The sequence below is a fragment of the Choristoneura fumiferana genome, chromosome 18 (genome assembly GCF_025370935.1).
Source record: "Choristoneura fumiferana chromosome 18, NRCan_CFum_1, whole genome shotgun sequence".
Taxonomy (NCBI): domain Eukaryota; kingdom Metazoa; phylum Arthropoda; class Insecta; order Lepidoptera; family Tortricidae; genus Choristoneura; species Choristoneura fumiferana.
Genome location: NC_133489.1, coordinates 3,548,791 through 3,568,434, shown reverse-complemented (window position 1 = coordinate 3,568,434; position 19,644 = coordinate 3,548,791). Strand labels below are relative to the sequence as shown.

The window sequence follows — 19,644 nt, the reverse complement described above, 5'->3', positions numbered from 1 at the left end:
TAAATATATGCATTAAAATCAACATTGCATCAAATTGCAAGTTTTCTGTTAATTTCGTTCTTGTGACATTCTATTTTTTTTATTTTTGTTAATATTTATAAACGAGACTTGAAGCAGGTTCATATTCGTAAAATGGAACGCATTCCCAGGCTGACGTCCGTTTTCAGAAGAAACAAACCTGAAGTTGGCAGTTTGTCCTCCTGCAGGGGTACCAGGGTTTTAGCGCGACATTTTCGCGCGGAAAGCCGGGCGTTATTGAGCCGTGAAAACTGAAAAGTAACATGTAAATTTAGGCAATTATCATAAGTGTATCGTTTTACTTCATATTTAGTGTTATAAGAATCGTTTGTGTTAAGAATTAACTCTAAAAACTGTGTGTTTGTGCTCGTAGTTGATAGATCAGTACTGATGCTCAAGGAAATTTTGTTCATCGAAATTGGGAATAATTTGTGAATGATCAGGTATTTTCTAATCCTATAGTTTTAATGTCTAGGGTATGGCCAGGGTAGTGGTGTATGTCATCCTGTATGAAATTTTATTGTTAGGTCCTAATTAGGTTAGAAACCTTTGGTGGGCGATAAGCCAAGCCGATACTGTCAACGGTTATTTCATGTATCAGAGGCTTTTATTTCTGTATTAATCGGTGCAATTTATTATTAAACGTGTGTCGGGGTGGTAATGTAACATATCCGTGCTATTTATATCAATTTCCAAAAGCGGATGGTCCGTGAATTGGCGAGACAGCGACGTGTCTCAATGGCGCTGACAGAGCTTTTCGCGCGCGATCGCGGTGGATTCGTGGCATTTTTTCGACCAGCTGATTGTTGAAATTCTACCTTTTTATGATCCCTAACAACAGTTAACGCTCTCCTGTGAATATAAAAAATCTAAATAGTGATAAATAACGCTTCTACAGTCGTTAAAATACCTGTAGAAAAAAAAACTCCCGCCAACCAGTAGGGGGCACGCTGCTGGTACGTCGGCCTAGATGGTTACTTTACAGCTTGTATTTCGCGTATTTCTAGTGATCACACGCTTCTACGATACCACCTGAACCTGTAGATAGTAATCTTCTCGCGATAAATATAGAAATATGGTCTCAATTACGGTTGTCAACTGACATAACCCTATTTGCAGGTCGAACATGACATGCGGGATTTTTGGGTCATTATTCTATTCTATTGTACCTTAGATGATGATAACTGTGTCATATTCTTAATAAGCATTATCTTGCAGGCATAAGGGCACGTGTGCTACTTAAGGAACCCCAGCCATCATGGCACAAACTGAGTGAGTACATAGTGCACCTCTATTTTCGCAATAGGCTGACCTTGATCAGGTTTGTTTACTTTGGTAACTTGACGATTATTCGCAGTTCCCCCAGTGAGAGTACTGAGAAACGGATGACACTCAAACGGAAGAGAAACTCCACTGATGATGAGGTAAGTGACATCTGTGTGCATGTGAAATTGAGGCTGTTAGACGGATGTTACTTGAGTGATTTTTTCTAGGAGGTTGAGAACATGCCACCACTGAAGATAGCGAGTAAATTAGAAGAAGAACTGACGGACCAACCAGCCCACAATGTGGTTGTGGAATCAACATCCTCCAGTGATGAGGAGTCCCAGTTTGGGAACATTGAACAGCCAAGGAGTGTGTTCACAGACTTAGATTACAACCCTGACAGTTTTTTAAGCCCACCGAGTTTACCTGAGCTACCAAATTGTGTGCTTAGCCCTCTGGAAAATGTTGCCAGAGGGGATTCCACACCTCACAGTAGCAAGCGGCCTGGGTAAGAAACAAAACACTGTCTTATTACAAACTTAAGTTATTTTATGTTCAGTAGAATTCCCTTTACTATATGATATTGTAACTAGTAATGGGTTACTAGATAACAGGCATCATTAACCTACTTGCCTATAAGTGCAGTGATTATATCTACCCATGCAAAAGCCAGCTCATGAATGGGGACAATACAGAAAATATAACTATTTTTTTATTATCAAGTTGACATATATATTAAATGGGTATTGCTTGTTTTATCTGAACGCTTGGGGTGTACATTTGCCAGTAAGTTACCCAAATGCCTTGTAACATAGTCTGTATTTCAGATTATTTTTACCCCCTTTTTTACTAGTTGCAATTTCATGATCAATCAATTTCACTTGCAGACCTAGTAAATTGGAGTGTGCATCTCCACCTAAGCGCAAGTGCCCCTTGCCTGGATTGTCCTGGGCGGACCCCAAGGAAGTCTGGAAGGGCATGTGCGAGTGTGATGCCAGATCCTGCATGAGAAAAAACCCTAATATGTTTGACAATCATCCCAACCTTCAGCCACGTATGAGAGCCATCTTGCTGGACTGGTTAAATGAGGTAAGCACTTTTCAGTAAAAACCAATTATATGTTGAATGCATCTATTCTTAGGTCATAGGATATCCTGATCATGTAAAGAATACAGATTTTAACTAGAAAAGATTATTCCTTGAAATCCAACCTGAAGATTACAAATTTTGAGAGCCCATTCTGATATTGAAATTTGGCAGCTTTTCATTGCTTTGGGATAGGTATTGGTAATAAAATTACAGCTGGCAAGGACTTAGCTCTTTGGTCTGGCTTAAATTTTGGATACATCATCAGGATGTTTTGGACCATAGTCAAGGTTAAAAAGGGCTGACTAGAGCATAGGTTTTGACGTGGGCGATAACGCCCCTTTGTGGGCGTTGAACGCTTTCAGGGAGGCAGTGGAAGTAAAACACAGGAGGCCTTCATACCTACGTAAAAAGGGGACCTACAAAATAAACTTAAATGGGTGGTGGGCAGAAAAAAGTTGAGAGCTTATGGCCCAGGGAATCTCATATTATAAAAAAGCCTATACATTGAATTTATTATTGGATTACTTAGTATATTTTATATAAGTATGTTGGTACATTGAAAAAATAGACATGGTTTAATCTTAACAAAACCTTGCTTTTTCCAACAAACAAATGAGGAATTGCTTTGCTCCTATTATAAAGTGTTTAAAGCTATTTCTGACCATAGTATTGAACCCTTAGAAATCAAAGGTAGGTATTTGTTTAATATACATAAATATCTTGACCTTCTTTGTTTAGGCAACCAACTTAACTTATTTGCACATATCACAATTTCATATACTGTACTTAAGTTTAAATTAATCAGCATTATTCTCAGCATTAATTTTTTAATTGTGCTTACTATAGTCCTATCATGCATCATACTGTGGTGACTTACTACTTTGTCTGTAACTGTAGCAAAAGACAATTGATTCCCAATTTAAATATTTGATTTGTTATTTTCATGCTGCCAGAGATAAAAGGTGAGTACATAACAGCTGTTAGTATATCAAATAGAATATTTCTATCAGAAAGGATTTCAATTTTAGCAATGATGTATAATTATATGTACCTATATGAGTATAAATTTAGAGATTAGGTCTGTGCCCAGTGGTGGCAAGAATACAAACTGAAACGACGATGCGACGACTTTTCCATAAATTCAAATTACAACAACAAGAGTGGTATATAGTATTTATTTTCTTTCAAGACAGATCTAATTTCAGAACAGGCTTAAAAGAGTTTTAGACATATTCTCTTTTTTGTCTATTTTGTAGGCTGACCTATTTTAAATCAAATGTGGAATTGCTGGAGAAGGGAGATAGAGCGGTTTTTGTAATATATTTTTAACCCAGAGAAAGGATCTTTTCTAATGCATCCATTCATACGTAATCTCATACCTCATGTCGGAAAATTCGATTGAATGAAATCTATTTATAACATTTGGCATTTAATTACGGATAAAAATTATTAAGTAATACATGACATGACCTAATCGAATGCTTTGGTGTAAGCGCTTTTACGTCTGTCTGTCTGGGCGTAGTAGCGCTCGAACAGAAGAATCGACTTCAATGAGACACATTTTCTTTAAAAGATTATATTCCTGGCTGGAGTACTGCTTAGCCATTGACAAATTCGCTAATCTTAATAAAAAAATTAACTTTTCCAACCTAGAAAATAATAACTTTTTTCTAGGACCCCGAATGTGGGCCAAGGCAAACGAATACGTAATTAGTATTTTATTGAAATTGCCTTAAAGCATTAGGACTTCGGATATCTAGAGCCTGATGTAATATAGAGGGCGTTGACCCCTTTTTTGCGCGGTACATCGACCTTTTCAGAACCAACGTGTTTCGCCGTCATTATGGTTCTTATTAACCAAACGTTATTTGTTATCGCTTTATGAAAATCAAATATAATTTCGTAATGATCGTTGCTTTTTAACCAATTTGAAAATGGAAGATTATGCTGACTGATATTTTTACACAGCGTACCGCGCTAATATTTAGCGAGGTATAAGTAGCTGACAATAGTTAGTTATCGTATCGTACTAGTAAAGCGGATCGTCAAGGGCAGCGTAGGACGTCCACCAACGAGATGGATGACCTGGTTAAAACCGCGGGTTCACGGTGGATGCAGGCCGCTTCCAACCGAAGCAACTGGAGCTCTATGGGGGAGGGGGGGAGGCTTATGTCTTACGGCTGATATGATTATACGGCTGGTATTAAAATACCCTCGAAGCAGTCATCTATACCTATAAAAAAGTAACGTGACTGATTGACTGACAGAAAAACCCAAACCTCTAGAGCAGACTTGAAATTTGGCAGACATACTCGTATATACAAGGTGTTAATTAAATAACCAGAAAGTAGTTTGCTCAGAATCGAGAGTAGAATCGATTGCACTATGTTTTAAATTAGGTTGTGTTTGTGTTTTAAAATCCTTTTTTTTATTGCGCCCAGTCTAAAAGTTACGACTGCAACATGCGCCAATTAAATATTTTAGCGAGGTTGCATACTATTTCGATAATTTAATACTGGACGTTTTGCTGTCAATGTGTTATTTTGTTCTAAAAACATCAAAACGCAACTGACAAGTATACTTAATACAATATAATTATAAGCGTAGAGTTAGAAATGAAGTAGAATTACTGACTAAGCAAAATAATCATGGTATTCAAAACTAAATGCAATCGACTCACTTAAAATTAAAAAAAAATTTTGGGGTGCCTGAGGTTTTCAGTTATGTATTTCATTAACACCTTGTATAAGAATATGAGGATCATAAAGATGCACTAAGAAGGGATTTTTTTAAATTCTCACGGGATAAAGAGAGATAGCCAGTTTTTAGGGTTCCGTACCCAAAGGGACCCTAGTACTAAGACTCCTCTGTCAGTCGCAAGGCTGTTTCTCATAAACTCTAATTTCACACACACACACAAACATCACGCCTGTATTCCCAAATGGGGTAGGCAGAGCACACGAAACGTTACCGCTTCGGAGCCACTTTTAGCAATTTTAGGTTTAAAGTTTGACAAAAACGGTACAATAGTGACAGGTTGCTAGCCTGTCGCCTACGGTATAGTATACCTTAACCCAGTGTTTTTCAATCTGTGGGTCGCGACCCCCGGGGGTTGCGGATGCCTCTTAAGGGGGTCGCAATATCTTTCAAATACTCCCACCGTTATTGTGTATGATTATTCAATGCTTGTATTATCAATGTAAGATAATTACAAATAACTGTAAGTGGAGGAAGCAGTCGCCAAATATTTTTCAAACTAAGGGAAGTCGCGTCCTGAAAAAGTTTGAAAAACACTGCTTAACCACCCTTTGTCGCCTCTTACGACATCCACGGACGAAATGGAGAGGTGTAATTCTAACCTGACACCACGCAAACTCTGATTTCTGATGCCGCTATAACAACAAATACTAAAAACAGAATAAAATAAATATTTAAGTGGGTCTCCCACTCCCATACAGCAAACGTGATTTTTTTGCTCAATATTAATAATGGCAACAGGTAGACGCTTGAAATATTTACAGAATATTAAGTTGTATTCATTCATCGCAGCCTATATACGTCCCACTGCTGGGCACAGGCCTCTCAGAATGAAAATAAATTAAAATAAAATATCCAAGGGGGCTCCCATACAACAAACGTGTTTTTTGCCGTTGTTTTGCTCATGTCTAATGTTGTATAAATAATAGTACTGAACCCTTCGTGCGCGAGTCCGAATCGCACTTGTCCGGTTTTATTTTTCACTGGGATCGAAGCTGGGGATAATGCTAGTTAAGTACTAAAGAAAAACATGTAAATAATGTCTTTTTAAGCTCCACAAATTTTTTATTAATATAATATACCTATCCCAATATATAAATGTGAAAGTTTGAGAGGAAGTTTTAGTGTGTGCGTGCGCGTGTTTTGTTTGTTACTCCATCACGTTAAAACGGCTGATGAGACTTTGATGAAATTTGGTATGTAGATAGCTGGACGTCTGGAATAACACTTAGGTTACTTTTAACCCGATATTCCAACGGGATCGGGATAAAATCCTGAATTCTCAACCGCGGCGTTTAGGGTCATGAAATTTGGCACGGTTGTTTTTACTGTAACGTCAACGAAGACCATTTTTGAGAATTCTCAGGGGTTTTTTTTTTTGTTCCTCTTTCATACTAAAACGACTGAGGATGAGATTTGGTATGTAGATAGCTGGATGTCTGGAATAACACATAAGTTACTTTTTTTCTCGATATTCCAACGGGATCGGGTCTCGAATGTAGTTATTGGGAATTTATTAAATAAAATAAATGAATAAATATCATGGGACACTTGACACCAATTGACCTAGTCCCATACTAAGCAAAGCTTGTACTATGGATACTAGGCAACGGATAAACATACTTATGTAGATTAATACATATTAAACACCCAAAACCCGAGAACAAACATTCGTATTATTCATACAAATATCTGCCCCGGCCGGGAATCGAACCCTCAAGCTTCGTAGTCAGGTTCTCTAACCACTTGGCCATCTGGTCGTCGAAAAAAAAATCCCGGAATTTGAATTCAACTGCTGGATCTAAATATTTAATTTACGCGTTCGAAATGTGAAACTTTGTATGTGCGTGCGTACGCGTGCTTATTTTGTTACTCCATCACGTTAAAACGGGTGGCGGTTTTTTTCTATGAAATTTGGTATACAGATAGGTGGGCAATCCCGAAATCTTTACCGCTAAGTAAAGAGACATTCAATTTTGCGTGGGTTTTCGCCATACAATGTAAGTGAAGACCACGACCACAACCCAGTGTAATTTTTGGGAATTCTGTAAAAAGTCTGGAATTTCAATTCGACTTTTAGATCCAATGGTTTGGTTTTGATCCAACGCGGGTAAAGTCTAGTATGATCTTTGATTAATTATCCATCCGTACTTACTAATATTATAAATGCGAAAGTGTGTTTGTGTGTTTGTCCGTCTTTCACGCCGTAACGGAGCGACGGATCGACATAGAGGTCGACATTTTTGGCATAGAGATAGTTTATGGGCCCGAGAGTGACATAGATTACTTTTTATCCCGGAAAAATGCACAGCTCCCGAGGGAACAGCACGCGATAACCGAATACCAAGCGGGCGATGCCGCGGGCAAAAGCTAGTACCAGTTATAATTCATCAAAGAGTATGATATACATACAGGGTGACTGGTAATTCGACCTATTCCTTGTAAGGGACTGTTCTAAAGCTTATTTGCAATGTTTTTGGCCCAGTCAACCAGGGGTCCAAATTTAGTAGTTATCGAGTTATTCGAGTTTTAAGTTTAACCCACCCTCTGCCCTCCCCCTTGTCACACATATTGCTATGAAAATTCCTATTATTTGCTTCCTGTGTCACAAACCGTTCGCCCCGCGCTCTAAATGTGTGACGTAATTTATGGATAACTCCTATAGTCAGGTTCTCAAGTTTGCTAATCGGTTGTCAGTTCAAAAAGCGATACGACGTCACGCCCGTCTGTTCTCTATCTCGCGAACAATACGCACGACCTCCACTCTGACCTCCATTTAACCTCCACCCATTATACTTAATAAATTTATAATACTCACCTGATTTGACTTCCTTAAACAGTAAGGATTTAAGGAAAATGTCAACCGTTTAAAGTTGTAAACTACCTATACAAGAAGACTAAGTCTTTTCTGGGAAATTGCATGCGTTTTTATAATAAAATCCAAAAAAAAATTATAAATGAAACGGATACAAAATTCAGATCTATTGTCAAGAAGACATTAATATCAAAGGCGTATTATAAAGTTAATGATTATATCATGGACAGGGATATTTGGAAATAATTCCGATCCGCATTAGCGATCCCTTCAAATAGCGAACCTACTGTGTTAAAAATAAAGTTGTGTTAAATACTTGTGATATCATTTAATAATATTGTAAATCTGTTTCAAAAAAAATATATATATACCTCGTTGAGTTTCTTGCCGGATTCTTCTCAGCAGAGGTTTTTCCGAACCGGTGGTAGATTATTTTTGACATTCATAAGTGGGACAATCAACTTTTTTACCGACACTAATCTGCCCGCGACATTTTTCAAACAATTGCAGATTTTTGTAAGTAAACATGCTTTTTTCTGTTATTTAATAGATGGTGTACATGAATACATGCCATCCTACGTAAGTTCAACTAGTTGAAATATCTTGTTGGAAGTACGATTTTTTGGTAACGCCAGAGACAATTTTGGTAACGCAGGAGACGCCCAAAGTGTCGGTAAAATAGTTGATTGTCCCAAGTGCTTGTTATAGCCTAAATTGAATAAAGATATTTTGACTTTGACTTGACTTTGACTAACAGACGGGGTCCTTTTTATTAGTGTACCTCCCATAGACGTAAAGTGGGGGTGATATTTTTTTCTCATCCAACCTTGTAGTTTGGGGTATCGTTGGATAGGTCTTTTAATCATTAGGGGGTTGCTGAAACGATTTTTCGATTCAGTGATTTGATTGCAAAATATTCAACTTTAAGTGCAAATTTTCATTAAAATCGAGCCCCCCCCCCCTCTAAAATCTAAACCGGTTCGTGGAAAAATTTGAAAAAAATCAGAAGGGTAGTAAGTATATCAAACTTTCAAGGAAAACTGTAACGGCTAAGTTTGCTTGAGAATTATTAGTAGTTTAAGGGGCTGTTTCACCATCCATTGATTAGCGTTAACCGACGGTTAAATGTGATGCCGTCTCCGTCTGTTCGAACAAAACAAATACAGACGGCATCACACCTAACCGCCAGTTAACACTAATCAATGGATGGTGAAACAGCCCCTAAGAGTAAATAGCAGGTAAGGTAAAAAATATTACTTAATTTATTCGTAATGGCTACGGAACCCTATTTTGGGCGTGTCCGACACGCTCTTGGCCGGTTTTTTCAATAGGCGTGAATCCGCTCCGTGCAAACCTTGTCAGCTAGCGTACTCTGTGGCCCACGTCGCCTACGCCTCTCTGGGGGTTTACTTCGAAATTCGAAAATCCAAGTTCGTATCGTACCGTCCCTCTCACGGCTACTTCGCTCGGGCTAAAACTCGCCAATAAGTGTTTTCCCAGAGATGAGATCAAGATAGATAGTTTCCGAGATTTATTTATTTTATATATTATATAAATAAGAATTGCTTGTTTAAAGGTATTAGATCCTCCTGGGTCCTCGCATACTTTATAAAGGACCAATTAACACTAAGAATATTGTTCATTGAATAAAGAATTCTAAGATTTTTGAAATAATATCCAAAATATTATAAAAGACTTTATTTCCAGAACAATACAGGTCCAACTATAAAAAAGGTATATTAGGTACAATAAAATTAAATAAACTAAAACTATAATAAATCTAAAAATGGACCCTGCGGCATGGTACCAAAGATGCTGGCAGCATTTCCCCGCTGGATCGCAAGACTGATGCGTTGAGCGAGGAAACTGCCAGCTCTTCGGTCTCCTGTGGTATCTCTGAGTCTCTTTGATAGATCTTTGAAGAGACTCAGAGCGCCAGGGCCCCACGGACCAAGGGTCTCGACGCCGAAAGGTACAAAATCATATTCGGCACCAAAATAACAAAGCAGGTCAACCACGTTCTAGGTCTTAAGCACTAAGTTTGTTAAAAAATGTCAGGACCCAGGAGGAGATAGATAGATTGATTAGATTAGATTTAGAAACAGCGGGACGGTAAGATACGAACTTGGAATTGTCCACTTCTTAGTTACAGGGCATGTAGCCAAAAGCTTAACCCGTGTATCGCTAGTGGCATCCGGGCAATTCTTAATGATATGATAGTTTGGTAAAAGATAGTACAACCGCATCCGGGAGTCAACAAACCATTCACGGGAATTTGTACAAGCCAGGGCTTTCGGGCCACTTGTATCAGGATACGGCGCTCGGACGAATTTCACTCTACTGTTTCGCGCCAAGATTTGAGGTATAAGTCACGTCGCGTCTGACAGTGATCGGCTTCAGTCGTACCCTAACCCCCGACGCAAAATAATAGTCCCGATTCGGGATTTACTAAAGCGCGACAGATTAATATACAGGGGATACCTTGTACCCGGTTAAGTCCTTCCACCAACTATGAGCCATATACATGGCCGCCCGTCAAGGATAAAGGATCAGATTAGTAAAAAAAGATTCATCATCTGAAATTCCCGAGCGCGTCAGATTAAGGTAGGATGAGTTAGTTACATACTAAAACGTGTTATTCTACTAATCTGACAATTTAGTGACGTAAAGAAGGGTAGGGCTAGAAAGTTGTAAAAAAAAACTTCATCTCGACATTCTCGAGCGTGGTTCTTTATTTTATGAAGGGAATAATTCAAGAATTACGAAATATATAATCTGACGGTTTCCACAAGCCGAAATAACAAACATTCATCGATAAAGTTTATTGCGTGCAGCTAAGGGGTGTTATAAGTTTAACCGCTCTGTGTGTGTCGGTCCGTGGCATCGTAGCTCTGAAACGGGGGACCTATTTGGATGCGGCTTTTATATTCGAAAGCAGGTTTTCTAGCGATGGTTCTTAGCTATGTTTCATCAAAATCGGTTTAGATGTTTTTAAGATAAAACTTTGAAATTATCATGTCGGGGGCTTATCAACTTTTGTAAGATAGTTAGGTTACGTAGAGCTTACTCGACGGCTCATCATTTATCCACACACTTATTTATGCAATAGGCCAGGGGTTGGCAACCTGCGGCTCGCGGGCCACATGGGGCTCTTAATGTGAAGCTGCGGCTCTTTAGTTCCATGCGCAAATAGATTAGATTAGATTTATTTATATTATTTAATTTAATATATAATAATATTAATATTATTTACCAATACCGTATACATATCGCACCTTCGGTAGAACAAGGGAATAATTTCACTTTTTCTAATATTTCGATTTTTAGACTATTATGCCCTTGTACTACGAAGGTGCGATATTATCTAATTTGTTGTGAAAAAACACTACTCTACTTACATAATATGAATAAATAGATATTTTTTCATATGAATAAATAGATTAGTTTTTTTTTATCAAAAAACTTTATTTATGCAAGCAGGTACTATTATTGTTGGCAAGAAAAAAAAATGTGGCTCTTTAAAAACTTTGAAATTTTGTAAGTTGTAATTTTTGACTCTTCCGACTCAAAAGGTTGCCGAGCCCTGCAATAGGCTAATGTCCCGGCTAAAAAAATATATTGGACGCGTATTTTTTTATTTTGGCTATTAATAACATAACTGCGGGACTAATATTTTAATATGTAGGGCAGAATAGAAGTACCGTTTATGCCATTTATTGTTTAAATATACGTTTGAAATAAATTTATAGTAATAAAACATTACAAACTTTATTCGTTACAGTATAAACTTTTGAAACTCACTAAACATATTGTTTTAACACTACAACTTTTTATATATTACTTCAAGTGTCAACTAGCCAAAAACAGTCCTAAGATGGCCAAAAACTTACTGTTACCCTATTTGATACTACGACGATTTTTCTTTTCTTTTTGTTCAGGTGTGCGAAGTATATAAGCTACATCGTGAGACGTTCCATTTGACAGTGGACTATGTGGACCGTTATCTCACCAACACAGATGACGTGCAAAAGGGACGGCTGCAGCTGATTGGTAAGTATTCTTATCAACTCGCACTTCCCAAGTCGCCACACCTCGTAAATCGAGAGAGTTGGGCCTCTTTCCACATACTCCTAATGGGTGTTGGGAACTCTTCACACACGCCATTGAATCCTCGCTGACAGGGCCGTCTTTCACCTATTAGAAGCCCTGGGCACATTAGGATAATGGATCCCATACATCCCTGTATTTCTTTTATTATTATTTTTTGTATTTTTTTTTTCTTTAATTGTATAATATAGTTTTTAAGTATTTTATTTGTAATTATATTTTTATGAAAAAATGACTTTCTGCCAAGTTTCTTGCGGCGCATTCTTCTTGGCAATGATGGTCTTTCCGAAAGCGCTGGTAGTTTAAAAAAATGACGTGTAAAAGTGCCCATTGCGGCCTATTTACTGAATAAATCATTTGAATTTGAATTTTGAATTTGGATACCCTATGACCATAATAAGGCACTATTTAGTTATTGGTTATCGTTTGTTAATGGAGAAGGGACTAGGCGGCTCCAATCCATTGCGGGGCCCTGGGCACGTGCCCAGTGTGCCCAGTGGGGCAGAGGGGCCTGCTCACTGAAAAGTTCGTGGTAATCTCTGGGTAAGGAGTATCATTAGAGCTCATAATGTACCTAGTGTCTTCATACTGTGGGTGGAGAAATACATGGGCTATCTAATTAGTAATCAAATCACTTAATGACAATAGATAAAATGGCCAGGCATCTTAAATGGAAGATCGAAATTAAATAATGATTTGCTAGTTTGTATAAATACTTGTACATTTTATTTTTGTATTTGTTTTCCTGTTGCTTCGAATGTAATTAATGAAATTATCAATTATGGTTTTATCGAGATAAGTAAATATTTAAATAATAAAAAACACTCATTTTATAAAAAAAACATTATATACTGCTGGGGTTTGGCTTCTTAGATCGAGAGGGCTTCGGCTGTAGTTCCCACGTGGGCCCATTGCAGATTGAGAACTTAACACAGACTATGAATTTGCTTTGCAGGTGTGTATAGGATTCCCTTCACAAATAATCATATAAATTACAAATGTAATTTGGCATATAAATTCTGAAATACCGCTAGGGTTAGAGGCATGAAATTTGGCGCAGAACGCTTATGAAAACCACTATTAAACTAATGGGAATTCCCATAGAAATTTAGTTAAATCCCGAAAATTTTAAACCATTAGCGTTTACGCGTACTTAGTCTAGGCAATATAAGTTAAAACAACCTCCCCATTCCAGGTATAACATGCCTCTTCATCGCCGCAAAAGTCGAAGAAGTGTACCCACCGAAAATAGGCGAATTCGCGTACGTCACAGACGGCGCCTGCACCACGGACGAGATCCTCCTAGAAGAAATGCTCATACTGAAGATCTTATCCTGGAACATAACCCCTATTACCATGAACAGTTGGCTAAACATATACATGCAGTTAGCAAGCGAAGGACGCAGTGCAAAACGTAGGCTAATAAGTGAAAGTGATGTAGGCGCGAACGCTCTGCGGGGCTACACATTCGTATTTCCCCAGTATTCGTCGTTGGAGTTCGTTGTGTGTGGACAGTTGATAGACTTGGCGGTGTTACATGTTGAAGTGAACCAGTTCGCGTACAGTGCGGTGGCTGCGTCCGCTATAGCGCACGCGTTTGACAAGAACCTCGCTATGAGAGTGTCAGGTAAGTTGATTGAATCTTGTAAGTTTTTTGTTGTATTAGTCTCGAACGCGTTCGCGAATGTGACAGCGATGCGGACAGTTGACGATACGTGCCGCTAGAGCGGATCTTGTGTCAAAAAGTATACTTAGTGCTTTTGTTTCTAGCAATTCATTTATTTCAATTTTTTTTTACCTGTCTCTATAAGACAATGCATTTTAATTGTTTCCCATCCATGGCCTCTTCTAAAATAACTAATCCATACTAATATTATAAATGCGAAAGTGTGTTTGAATGTTTGTGTGTTTGTCCGTCTTTCACGCCGTAACGGAGCGACGGATCGACGTGATTTTTGGCATAGAGATAGTTTATGGGCCCGAGAGTGACATAGGCTACTTTTTATCCCGGAAAAATGCACAGTTCCCGTCCCGAGGGAATAGCGCGCGATAACCGAATACCACGCGGGCGGAGCCGCGTGCAGAAGCTAGTAGTTTATTAAAAAAGTATCGCTTTACAAATTGCTTTTCGTTGGTCCCACACTAGGCAAGATAAACAAAACAGTTGTATGTAGGCCAATCATCTTCTTTACCGACACTAATCTGCCCGCGATATTTTTCAAACAATTGCAAATATTTGTAAGTAAACATGTTTTTTCTGTAATTTAGTAGATGGTGTACATGAATACATGCCATCCTACGTAAGTTCAACCTATTAAACCGTGAAATATCTTGTTGGAAGTACGATTTTTTGGTAACGCAGGAGACGCCCAAAGTGTCGGTAAAATAGTTGATTGGCCCATGTATCCAAATTTTATTCAAAAACGTATCAGACGCAAAACTGCGTTCATGAATTATGCAATTCACGGAACAGGGAATTTGTTTAAAATGCAGCCAAATTCGTTGAAACAAGTTTGCGCCAAATATAGTATGCGTATCAGCATTCTGATACCTAAACTAAAGATATTTCAAATTTGTCTCGATTAGCACTTTTTGGTTGTACAATCAGCAATATAAATCTAGATTACGTTTACTACATAGGTATACTTGGGATATTTTCCTTGACGTCATAGTGTTATTAAATTACCGTTATGAGCAAGTTGCATACAAAGTAAGATGTCCAATAAGCAAGATGCCCTATAAACAGGATGTCTCAAAAGCAAGACGTTTAAAGAAATACTTCTGGCGCTTCTCCGGCCGCTGCCGCAGCACGCGCGCTTCGCTCGCTCGACTCGCGCGCTGTAGTTACAGTTTTTCCTAACCACTTCTCCTCCCTCGTACTTAACGAATACCTAATAATGATACGATATCTGGTTTGCAGGCATTTTAATTCATTTATTCACTTTATACAGCTGAAAACTCAGCATTATGCTGAATTTCTAATGCAGGTATTGCATAATTGTTTTCCAAGACATTCAACTACTTAGACATTTTGCTTGGTGGTCGTTTTAGCAAGTAGACGATTTTCGTAGACGGCATTCAAGGTTTTTTTTTATTCGACTGGATGGTAAACGAGCAAGTGGGTCTCCTGATGGTAAGAGATCACCACCGCCCATAAACATCTGCAACACCAGGGGTATTGCAGATGCGTTGCCAACCTAGAGGCCTAAGATGGGATACTTCAAGTGCCAGTAATTTCACCGGCTGTCTTACTCTCCACGCCGAAACACAACAGTGCAAGCACTGCTGCTTCACGGCAGGATTAGCGAGCAAGATGGTGGTAGCAATCCGGGCGGACCTTGCACAAGGTTCTACCACCTGCAAAAGTACTTAGACATTTTACTTTGTAAGTATAATACTTACTTAGTCATCTTGCATTGTAAGCAATTCGTTTAAAATGTAAAAAAATATGTATTATTTAAAAATATATTATTTATACAAAAATGAAGGATGTCGTTGGCGCAACTCAGAGGTGGCGCCAGCAGCTGCATCCGCCGCCCCCGCCCCCGCAGCGAGTACATGAGCGACACGCCCCTGTAGTACATACATCTATAGGTAGAGTCATTCACGATGATGCGTGCCGTGGTTCTTATTACAATGCCATTAATGGCTAATTTTAACAAAATCACGCGTCTTCGTGGATGGCACTAGGTATAACTCATTACGCCCTTAACCCAAGATCCTTGGATTTTATGTATTTAGGGGGTTGCAAACATGTTAGCCTGCATCATACGACACTGCTAATGAGCACAATTGTCTTGGTAATGCATCGTTCCGAACTGCATATCAACCTCTCTCCAGGTTACAGCTGGGAAGCCCTGGAGCCGTGCTACCGGTGGCTGGCGCCGTCGGTGGCGGTGGTCCGCGAGAGCGGCCCCGCGCGGGCGGTGCGCGGCGGCGACGGCGAGTTCCTGCAGCGCGCCGGCGGGCTCGACCTCATCTGTCCGGACCTCAACGTGGACGAGAGTCACCGCATACAGTCGCATAATGTCACGCTGGACATGTTTGTGAGTGCCATTGCCATCTCGACCTATTATACGGTCAAGGAAACTGAATCACGTACAGTCAAGTGCAAAAATAAGTGTCTATTCGAACCACACAAAAATAATGTTACCACGGCCTTATTACGTCGGAATAAGATTCTGTGGTACATATTGTTGACGTGTTAGATAAGTATATTTTTGCACTTACTGTACCAGGGTGGAAACTTTGTCATGTTGACATCCCATACGTCAGCCAAAGAAATCATAGCGAAATTGGTTATGAAAAGTTTCCACCCTGGTACGTGATTCAGTTGCCTCTGCAAGGTACAGGCGATGCGAAATGAGAAGGTTAGGGCCATAGCTCCTACGCCGGCCCAGTACGGATTGGGAACTACACTCACGTCATTGAATTGAACCGTGCTCCTTCACCGTGAAGCTTAAAGGTTTACTCCCGTTTTCCGTCACCATAAAAGCTCATGATAAATTTCAAAAGGAATTCCGTACAAAAGTTCGTGGGTGCGAACCCAGGCTCGAACTCACGACCCTGTGCTTGAGACGCTATAGGTCTGACCACCATTGCCATTGGATCCAGCAATTGAATTGACATTCCAGAATTCCGCAAAAACTCCCTCAGGAACTCCCAGAAATTACGTGCATTTCCTTAACGTTGCATAAAAACACCCGCGCTAAATTTCATGGAGTCCTAGCGGTTCAAATTTTGGGATTTTATCCCGTCACTGTAGGGATATCGGGATTTCTAGAAATTCCTATGGGATGAAATCTAGCTAATTCATATTCTTTTAAACAGAAGAAGAAAATATTCCCAAAAAAATCTATTATCTTGAGCAACCCGCAGTTTGTCGAATTTTATCGCTTCAATAAAACCGAGGTTTCAAAACGATCTAGCATGACAATAAATCGGCCGCCTACGCGTATAATGTAGTAACGTCGATAAACGAGCTTTTAATGACGGCAAGAAATCACTTACACGGCCTCCTTAGAGGCTCGTGTGAGACGTTGCGACTGGCGATTTAGTTTAGAGGCCACGTAAACTGATAATATGTCACGAATGTTGGAATACTATGTAACTTACCACCACCAATACTTATGGAATTGCAGCACGATTGGTTCTTTTAGTTTGTACAGTGTCTGATCTTCACCTCTTAAGTCAAAGTCAAAGTCAAAATATCTTTATTCAATTTAGGCTATAACAAGCACTTATGAATGTCAAAAAAAATCTACCACCGGTTCGGAAAAACCTCTGCTGAGAAGAATCTGGCAAGAAACTCAACGAGGTATATATTTTTTTAAACAGATTTACAATATTAATAAATGATATGTATACATAACAAGTATTTAACACAACTTTATTTTTAACACAGTAGGTTCGCTATTTGAAGGGATCGCTAATGCGGATCGGAATTATTTCCAAATATCCCTGTCCATGATATAATCATTAACTTTATAATACGCCTTTGATATTAATGTCTTCTTGACAATAGAATCTTACTTGGTGCCCTTCACTTTAGTTTAAAACAAAGGCCTAGGCTTAGCTCGAAGGTATTATTCCTTAGCTTAATTCTATGTAGTATGTATGTAGCAACTCAAAATAAGGCTCTACAGCAGGCATTTTCAACCTTTTGGTTTTCACGGCACGCCAGTAAAAATAGCCAAGTGCGAGTCGGACTGGTGCGTACCGAAAGTTTCTCGGATGAGGGCTACGGTATAGATGTCGCTAGCGTCACTGCTTAAGTGGCTAAATAAGAAACAAACAAGCTGGGATATGTGGTGCATAGGGGAAATTCGTGTCTGTACCGTTGTCCAGCAGTGGTGTAGCGGTATAGCACACGGCACGGAATGCCGAGGACCTGGGTACGATTCCCAGTGCTGGTCTTATTTTTCTGGTTTTTCTGTGCGTCTATATTTTCAGTTTGTATTTTCAATTTAGGTTTTACGGGATGACCGTAAAAGTAAAAATTTGGAATTGAAATAAAAAATACAAAAAGATTCCAAAAAACCAATCTTACCTAAAGGGTTCCGTGCAGTATGCCTATAATATGTATAACAACGGACAGCGGAGGCTTATTAATAGGGTTTCGTTGACACCTTTTCGGCGATCGCGGCACACCTGGAAATATACGCGGCACGTCGGTTGAAAACGTCTGCTCTACAGGCAGTCACCGTAGCTGAACCCACTGTGTTTTTCGGTGATATTTGGTGTCACCACCATTACAATACAATATCTTTTCAATATCAGGTGACCCATTTGCTCATTTTTGTCAATAAAATTAAGTACAGAAATCTAAGGCCGCCTTAAAGGAATGTCTTGATTTAGTCTATAGTTTTGACATTACTGAACTAAGCATAAGACTGAATTTAGGTAGAAAAGAAAATAATATTTCCGCAAAATTCAGCACTTGGGTATAAGCAAACAATAATAAATAAAACATAACTATCAGGTTGGGTTAGGTTATTGTTAGGTAGCTCTAAAAAAGAGTCAGCATCAATTGTATTTTAATTTGGAATTACACCGTAGCCACAAAAAATTTGCAAGTGCGAGGTGATAGAGCCATTACACGACGCCGATAGCTCCCAAATTTAGTTTAGAATAATCTACCGAAACCAAAACTCCAATTGGAATCGAAACCGATTGACTCTACCAATATGTCTCTATCGAACGTTGGACTGGACCTCTAGCACTATACTACTCAATCGTTAATAAATTCCAACCGTCTTTCCAGGACAAAGTCCTCCAGTACCACAACGAGCAGCCGTCGGCGTCCACGTCGGTGGAGCACGTGTTCCCGCCCACGCCGCCGCAGTCCGACCAGAAGAGCCCCAAGACACCCACCACCAAGACCCCCTCCACGAGGCCCGACGTGCGGTTGCTCGACGAATAGGACGCGTTCACTTGTGCACTCAGCTAGGTATATAGGTGACACAATATGATACGAGTACTGGCCGGGCATGCCGTGACAAAGGTCCGCTCTACGCGCGATTATTTGAAACCCACTTTCTCAGAGTATGTATTCTTTATTCTCTAAAGGTGCGCTTTTCTAGAAGGATCACAAGAGCCGTATTTGTACATATTATATAAACGGCCGTGTCAAATATGTATGTATAGTTAGTTTCCTACCATGAGTATCTTGTGTTTCATTGTAACTGCATAGCAAAGTGGCTACTTATGTTAGGGAACTGACTGTACCGTTTTGTAAACGTGTAAATTTGTGTACATATGGAGAAAACGCCCTAATTTGGTGTTGGGAGTGCACATTTTTCAGAAAATGGTCTTTTGCAGAAGTGCCTATTTTGAGAAAGTGGGTTTTAAGACTTTAAGCCCTTAGCAGCCAACGCAGAGTACAGGAAAAAACGGGGCGGTACCGCCTCGATGGAGCGACAGAGATACTAGTTTAGGTTTACTGTCCACGTAGATCGCACGTCATACGCTCTACGTTACGCGGGTCATGATACGTGGCGACACCGTGGCCACATGTTAATTCCTACGCAGGATGCAACACTGCACACAAGCTTCAAATGATGTGCGCTCTACGTGGACAGTAGGCCTTACAC

General features: G+C 39.4%; 1 protein-coding gene across 4 annotated transcripts; it reads left to right on the top strand.

Annotated features, from left to right (window-relative positions):
• Nucleotides 1-192: 192 nt before the first annotated feature.
• Nucleotides 193-19,451, top strand: CycE (cyclin E). 4 transcript variants are annotated; one of them, XM_074101876.1, is made up of 9 exons: nucleotides 193-461; nucleotides 1,237-1,290; nucleotides 1,376-1,442; nucleotides 1,512-1,792; nucleotides 2,172-2,373; nucleotides 11,884-11,995; nucleotides 13,248-13,679; nucleotides 15,893-16,098; nucleotides 18,816-19,451. In XM_074101876.1, exons 2-9 carry the CDS (start codon nucleotides 1,277-1,279, stop codon nucleotides 18,972-18,974), a joined length of 1,473 nt encoding a protein of 490 aa, XP_073957977.1. In that variant the 5' UTR covers nucleotides 193-461; nucleotides 1,237-1,276; the 3' UTR covers nucleotides 18,975-19,451. The 4 variants fall into 4 exon arrangements, with proteins under 4 accessions (XP_073957977.1, XP_073957979.1, XP_073957978.1 ...); XM_074101878.1 differs by having other exon boundaries at nucleotides 198-276; XM_074101877.1 differs by lacking the exon at nucleotides 193-461 and adding an exon at nucleotides 555-974.
• The last annotated feature ends 193 nt before the right edge of the window (nucleotides 19,452-19,644 follow it).